At 41.5% G+C, this 8,053-nt stretch overlaps 1 protein-coding gene across 1 annotated transcript in view; it reads left to right on the top strand.

Annotated features, from left to right (window-relative positions):
- Window positions 1-6,230: 6,230 nt before the first annotated feature.
- The window catches only part of SYNPR (synaptoporin), a 285,066-nt gene continuing 283,243 nt past the window's right edge, over window positions 6,231-8,053 (top strand). Inside the window, exons 1-2 of the mRNA XM_016150173.2 lie at window positions 6,231-6,479; window positions 6,621-6,686. Coding sequence (XP_016005659.1) covers window positions 6,462-6,479; window positions 6,621-6,686 — 84 coding nt within the window. The 5' untranslated portion in view covers window positions 6,231-6,461. The remainder of the gene's footprint in view (window positions 6,480-6,620; window positions 6,687-8,053) is intronic.

The following is an 8,053-nucleotide window of genomic DNA, read 5'->3' as shown; positions in this document are numbered from 1 at the left end:
AGTGTCCTCACAGTTGTCAAGCTGTGTGAAAAAAACCTAGGCTGGCAGAGAATATGACCAGGAAGTGCCAAAGGAGTGAATTTTCTAATGTCTCATATTTGAACTAATTTGAGTTTGTTTTTTACTTAAAGATTTAGATTAGGAAGAATATGTAAATGTGTTCTTATGATTGCTGAACAGAGTAAGGTTTTCTTTTGCCTCATTCAGAGCAGATGCAAAAGCCATTTTGTCATATTGAAGCACAAGGTCTAAAGACCATCTGGAGAATATAATAAAGTGACAAGCATGTGGTACAATTTGAATTACATACTTTTCTTAAAGGTATGAGAGAATCCATCTGATCTTTACTATCTTCATCATCTGTACATTTTCATATATAAATCTTTCTACCCTGAAGTAAGAACAAAATTATTAAAGATTGCAAATATTGCAAGCAAAAGTATTTTTAGGAAAATAACAAAATTCCCTGCCAAAGCTCTACTTACAAACATCAAAGTAATTTTAAAAACTTTTATAATGAATTGTATTTTCTTAGAAAGTGTATGTGCATCTGGGTACACCCCTCCCCCTCCCCCCGCCCCCAAAAAGAATATTTGAATGACCCAATAGTCCTTCCAACTTGCAAGGAAAATTCCCAAGATCAACTAACAGGCTTGGAATTTAAGAAGAATGGAATAAGAGAGAATAATTTGGGGTGGGGGGAGAAATCAGAATTTTGAAAGGAAGGGAAATAGAAAAAAATAAATGATTTAAAAAAGTGTTTATTGCAAGCAGTAGGTGTGTGAAAACCACTTGGATGCTAATATCATAGACCTTTTCTAAAAATTATTATTAACATTATTATTGGTCCTATTCTTGGCCTTTTAGTAGCTTTCTATATTAGATTCTTTAGTGCCATATATTCTTCTGGGTGCTTTAACTTCATAGTTCCTTCTTACCAAGTGATTTGGGTAGTAGTTATTAAACCCATTTTACACGTAAGAAAACTGAGTGACAAGAGTTTAAGTGAGGTTTTTCAAGGTCACACAACTAGGAAGTGATAGAGCCAGGATATGACGAACTCAGTCAATCTAATTCAAGTTCTTATGTCATAAACTCTTATGCTAGATTCTGCCCTAGGGAGGAAGACCTTAGGCGAGATGCTCCATATCTTGGGCCTCTCTCACCTCATTCAAAAATTGCAGTAAATGGTGTGGGATTAATCCAAAGCTGTTGTGCTCCATGAGTCTGTGAAAATATCAAGTGATCCAAGGAGAACATCAAAAATGATGAGTTTTTGGAAACCACAGCTAATGACAAAAAATAAAAATAACTAGAGTAATTGAGCCTTGGAGATGGAGAGGTATTTTGTTATTTGTGTTCTAGCAAGTTCACAAATTAGTAATAATAGTAGACAATGGTGTTCATCTTTATTTCTCCAGAGAAATTTTTTGTGTGTTTCAGCAAGAAAAATATTTTTGCCTAAAGCTTGTGACATTTTCAAACTTGCAATGGAAACTGCGTACAGTATCATCTTTTTCTTGCAAAGTTATCGGGGTAGAAAGAAAATCATGACTCTGCTGTTTACTATCCATAAAAACTTAGCTGAGATTTTTAATTTCTTCAAGGCTGTGTTTTCTCATCTGCACAAGGAGAGAAACAGAAGTGCATACTTGTAAGTTTGATGAGGATATTAAATGAGTTATGCTTATAGGGGCACTTAGCATTCTGCAAGAGTGATTATTATGATTACTATTATGACTATTATTCCCTGGGGACAAGGGTGAATCTCTTGACATGAATTTTGGTCCTCTAATTTGCATGTATTCAAACTTGGCCAAATTTACACATATATCTTTCGTTTAAAACAGATGGAAACAGATAAGTAAAAGTATTTGATGATGTGAGTTCACATTGTCCGTCCACATTTGCATTTTTATATCAGTTATAGTTGTTAATTAAGAAAGATTCTATCATAATGCTAGGAATTCCATAGGAAGCCTATGGAATCTTATTTTGTAATGAAGTTTTATACCACACACACACACACACACACACAAACACGCTTTGTGCATTTTATGAGAACCATTTATGTTGAGATACATGTAAGTAAAAATGACTTTATCTGATCTTTGGGTTGAGAGAGAATATTATATTTATTATAAAATTAGAATTATTGAAAATGTCCACTTATCTCCTGCCCTGTGTATCAGTGCCCCCATGGAAACCGAATAAGTAAATAAATAATTACACAGACACACTATTGGCCTTTGCTTCATACTCACTAGTTAAGATTTAGAAAGTTCAAATTAGCAGCATGAGCAGAGAGTTAAATATGTGATATTTAGAATGACTTCCACTGAATATTTATTTCCACTATTTTAAATAATGAAACATATAAATAACATTTCCTCCTTTATTAAGGTGCTATGGATAAAATTTTAACTTACTTTTTCCTCTTTGCCACAAGAGACATAGGAAGATGAAGCCCAGGTAAGTTTTTTTTCCTGAAAACAAGATTTAATTTGATTGAATAATGCAAGTAAGTCTACTACAGCTTGGTACTTTGGTTTTTGTAGTTTTAATTCAGGATTAACCCTCTTTGAGATTCAAAATTGTTGTTTTTATAACTTGAATTTTGTTTGTTCGCTTGTTTTGGTAAATATTGAGCTTGAATGAATTGGGCTTATAGTATATCCCACTAAATTGTAATCTCTGTGAAGGCAGGAACTTTGTCAAGATGTTTACAGTACTTAGAGCACCTAATAGGCATGCAGTCCTTACTTGTTGAATGAAAAAGTCAGGGTTTCTCAACCTTGGTACTATCGATATTTTTCTGGATGATTCTTTCCTGTGGGCCTCTGTCTTCTGTCTAAAGAGCAGCATCCTTGGCCTCTCATTTCCAGTAGGAGCCGGTAGAACCAACCCCCAGTTGTGGCAATTAAAAATGTCTCCAAACATTGCCAAATGACTCCTGGGGAAGGGAAGAGTCCTCATCACCCTCTATTAGGAACCAATGCAGTAAATGAATGGATTGCATTGGCATGTCAAAGGAAGTCTTCACATCTAAGTTCCTGGCCAAAAACAAACAAAAAAAGAATTTGGAAACTATATGATTTACACCTCAACATAAGCCAATAAAATGAATCATTTATACCTCACAAAATTAACATGATTGTTGAGCCACTGAAATAGATTTATGATAGTAAGCGGTAAATGATCTTGGAGAAGAATGGGAAGGGGTCACCCCTCAGCCACTAAAGGTAATATTTTGGCAGTATTTACAACATCCTTCCTCCCTCTCCTATCCTGGTCCTTTAGGGAACCTAGTACTATTTCTAGGTCTGAATATAGAGGTTCTAATCCCAAACTCTACAAAATATTTAACATTGCAAATGTGATATGGAACTCTGGGTTATTTTGGTGATGCAGCTGTTGGAAGCTCATGCATTTCTGGAACGTGAAAAGCATCCTCTGACAATGTGCAATTGTTGTCTAAGCTATCACATTGCCATTTACCACAATTCTTAACTTCTTTCACATGGTGTTTGTAGGACTGGAAAATTTGCTACCATATTAGCAAGGAGGAATGTTAGGTGTGAAGAGAGACCTGAGGGAATGTGCTCAGTGATCACACTTCATATGTGCCAAGTTCACAGCTCAAACAAAATGCAAGTGGAATATATTTTAAATAAATCACTCTCTCTGTCTAAAGAGACACAAACGTTTAGATGACCTTGGACAAATTATTTATTCTTTCTAAGCTTTTATATACTATCCATAATAGAGGGATCGTGGTAATGCTTAAATGGTGTATGAAAAGGACTTAGCACAATGCTTGGCATGTAGTAGGAATTAAATTACTAGCTATTATGATAATTACCATCTTTATTAAACATATGCAGGAGATGTTATACCCCATGAGCTAGTTGACTATAATGGAAAAAGGCTGAAAGATCAATAAGGTCACATGGACTCAGGGTGGAATCTTAGTTCAGCTATTTACTAGCCATTTGAACTCTTAGTTCTACCAGCTAGGACTATGTTTTGCTATAGTAACAAAAGACTTAAAATTATCTCAGTTGCTTACTACCCCAAACGCTTTTATTGTTCAGCTACATGTCCATCAAGGTCCATTTGCAGCTCTGCTCTACATTAACCTTAAGCCAGGACCAGGCTGTCATAGAGTAGCCACTATGTGATACATTGTATACAACATGGTAGAGAGAAATAAACGAGAGGGCAAATCACAGAGAGGTTCTTAAAATTTCTGCCTAGAAGTGCACATAACACCTTTGCTCACATTTCCTTGGTCAAATCAAATAACAGGACAACACTTGGGTTCAAAAGATCAAGGATATATATACAAGAGGGTCTCCCTAGATAGTGGCAGGTTACTGCTACAATCGACCATCCTTCTAATGTGGACCTCTGGGCCTTCACCTTTGCTTCTGTAGAAGTGTGAGCAGTGAGAAATGTCACTAATATGCATGGAGAGATTATCATGTGCTAGTCTCTGCCCTAGATATGTTATCTACAAACTCTCACTGAGCCCTCATGATAACCAGTGAAGGTAGATATGGAGCTAAGGCTCAATTTTCCAGATGAAAAACCAAAACTGGAGTCTCGAAGAAGCTAAGTTACTTCACATATAATATTATATACATAAATTGCAGAGCACCCACTAACTACTTGAAAATGTAGGTTCTTTCCCTCTCCCCTTGTAGTTGCATAATGACTTTTTTTTGAAACAACAGTTTCTAATTGTTTTAGTCTCTATCTGCATGTAGCAAGAGCAGTAGAAATAAAACTGGCTGACTACAGATGGTGCAACTAGCCCTTTGGAGTTCTTACCTATTAATTTCTAGTTTCCTTTAACAAAATCCATGTGCTAGCAGGGGGCATGTACACTCTGTTACCCAATTTTGGCCTATTGCTTCCTCTTCCCAGACTCCAAATGATTCATTTACATTTTTCTCCCCTACTTCTAAATATTAGTTACCACTCCCCTCACATGCAAACACACACAAACTCCAAACCTTTTTGGCAAATACTGGTGGTAAACAGATGGGCTATCTGTGTTGCTGGGAGACCACTCCATACACGGAATCCAGTCCAAAAGGAGTAGCAGCTACACTGGCATAGTGGCTAAGAGCTCTCCCTCTGACTTCTTTTTTCTTTTTTCCTGACTCCTTTTTGAATCCAGCTCCGATTTCATTATCTGCTGTCCCTACAACCTTGGGCAGACCTCTTCCCTTCCATGATCCTCCATGTCTTCATCTCTCAAATGAGAATAATAGTACTACTAACCCACAGGGGTTTTGTGAATAGTTAATGAAGTAGTGTTTATAAGCCCTTAGCACAAATTCTGACTCATAGAAAGAACTCAATTGTCTTGTTGTTGTTATATATTATTGTCCGCAAGGTTAGGAGGCTAAAAGAGGAAAAAGAGTCTGACTTTTGGAGGGGAACTCAGCCCTATTTATGATGAATTCAGGGGCTTCATTTCGGTTGTATCTTTGGCAAAGGATCTCAGTAGAGATCCTAAAAACGGCGTGAGTTTTACAGGACCTTGAATTCCAGTCCCTATTTAGCGTTTCATGAGCTGTGTTACTTTGGCTAATTCAGCCTGTCTGTATTTTGCTTTTTAAATGAGCATAACTTGCTATTGACTATATACAGTGGCAGTGAAGATTACTTGCGTGGCACATTGTCCCATAATCAAGATTAATTTGTTTCCCGCTCCCCCGTACACCCCTCCACCCAGCCCCTCTCTTTTTGTGTCCTAACCTTCTGCTTCTCCCTGGGGGAAGGGGTAGTGTTCATCCTGTTCTTTGCCGTATCCCAGCATCAGACACTACCTAACCACAGGGAGGACATTCCACGTAGGCTTGGGGAAATAGACAGGTCGACAGTCTGCCTTTGGTGTTCGGAAGTCACCAGAACTCACACAACTCCGCATGTAAGGTGTGAGTGCCTTTCTCTTACCTGAAACCCCCTTCATCAGGCAGGGAGCAGTCTTGCTGATGGTGCCAGCCTGCGTTCCCCAACCAACAGCCCCCAAAGTTTCCCCGGAGCCTGGAGGCGCTGGGTACGCGTGGCCGAGCCCGCACCAATGTCTGCGGTTCTACCTCGCCCACCTCCTCGCCCTCCCCTCGAGCTCGCAGCTGGCCAATTGCAGCCCTCCTCGGGCGGCTGGCTCTCTCCCCGCGCCGTCTGCCGCTCTCCCACCCCAGCCCTTCGCTCCCCAGCCCTCCGCTGCTCGGCTCTGCTCCCGGCGCGCGGGCTTCGCGCAGCGCAGAGCGAAGAGCCAGCGCTGGGCACCCCGCTCTCCCAGGTTCTGCCCGCGCCTGGCTGGCCCCTGCCCCGCTCCTCCGGCTCTTCCCGAGAGGGGGCTTCTGGCCCTGAGGAAAAGACTGCGTTGTTCTCCAAACTTCATTTGAAAGGGAACCGGTGTGGGAGAAGACCGAGCAGGGCGAGCTATGGACCCTGTGAGTCAGGTAGGACAGAACCTGGCAGGGCGGCTGGTTCTGGGGACCCCGGGGCTCGGGAGCCGCCCACTCCTCACTCTCACGTTTTTCCTCTCTCTCTCTCTCTCTCTCTCTCTCTCTCTCTCTCTCTCTCGTCTCGCTCGTCCATAGCTGGCCTCAGCAGGCACCTTCCGGGTGTTGAAGGAGCCCCTTGCCTTCCTGCGAGCGCTGGAACTGGTGAGTAGACGTGTGCAGAGATGGGCACCCAGGAAGCCAAACCATCAGGTGAAGAGAGGTGGAGTGGGGGTGCTGTCTGCTCGGTTCTGCTCAAAACCGAGGGTTCAACCCCCCTACTCCAATCTACCCCACTCCCAGGTGCCATTCCAGGATGGCGAGGACAGAATCGAGGCGCTGCTTGCAGGCGGGAGTGTGGATGAATTTTTTGCAGGCGCTTAGACGAGGTGTCGTCTCACCTCAGCGCTGACAAACGCGCCGGGGCTGATGAAAGAAGCCTCCTCGGAAGATGGAGATGGGAGGGGAGCAGCAGATGGAGGGGCTGCTACTGGGCTCTGGCTGCTCACCTGGATTTTCGCGGGGGTGAGAGCCTGAGAGGAGAGATACTGGGCTGAGCTGAGTAGCTGAAGGACTTGGCCAACCTCGAAAAATTGGTCAGCACGGGGACAGCTCTTCGCCTTGCTTCGGTTGCTGGAAGCGCTGTGGTCAACTGCTCTGCAAGAGCTCCAGGGACAGAGAAGCTGCGAGGATACGAAAGATAGTGGGTTAGAAAGTATGACTCCTTCTTTCTATGTACTCTGGTCAGTCCTAGAGGACTCTTCTGATTTTCCCAGAAGGTCTCCCAAGACTTCTCTGTGTAGCTTTTGTCAAGGACTGAGCTTTGGGAAGTTATATTACTCTTAGGTTTTTTCCCCATTAAAACAAAACACGACCATTCCAAAGGTCCTATGGCAACTTGTCTATTGACAGAGGAATGAGACAGAGAAACTCACGGAGCAATGTTAGTGTTGTTGGCTTGGATGATGGTTATTCAGAGTGAAATCTGCGGGTCACACATTCTCTCTTGCTAGGAGCTCTGAAAGGCAAGCGAACCTATCTGAACAGAAAGTTCAAAGCCCGTCATATAGCATTAATCACAGGCCCTACCACTGACTAGCTGGGAAATTATGTAAGAGCATGTTCTGTCCTCCCAGATCTTAGCTCCAAGGGCTAGCTCAGCGTCTGGCTTTACAACTGTGGTACCTATTTACATACATGATCTATAGGATACATTTGCCTTGTTTTCAGACCTGCATGAAATGCATGAATATGTCAATTTGACATACATCAAGACTGTATTTGGAAAGCTTGAACTAGAAGTTCAGAGATGGCTGTTCTAAAACTGTTTTCCTTATAGCTAAGTTAAACAAATCAAACACTGCTCATGGTCCAGGAAACTTTCAGTTGGCTTTCTCAGAATTCTGCACACATTCAGTTGTTCAGCCATTCAATAAACATTCCCTGTGAAAGAATGTTTTTAAATTCAAATAATAGCTCCATTACCAAGCCATTGTCTCTCAAAACAAAATTCAAAGACCTGACATAATTTT

The sequence above is a fragment of the Rousettus aegyptiacus genome, unplaced genomic scaffold, assembly GCF_014176215.1.
Source record: "Rousettus aegyptiacus isolate mRouAeg1 unplaced genomic scaffold, mRouAeg1.p scaffold_m13_p_4, whole genome shotgun sequence".
Taxonomy (NCBI): domain Eukaryota; kingdom Metazoa; phylum Chordata; class Mammalia; order Chiroptera; family Pteropodidae; genus Rousettus; species Rousettus aegyptiacus.
Note: the sequence above shows the minus strand (reverse complement) of the source record. Positions and strands in the feature narration are given on the sequence as shown.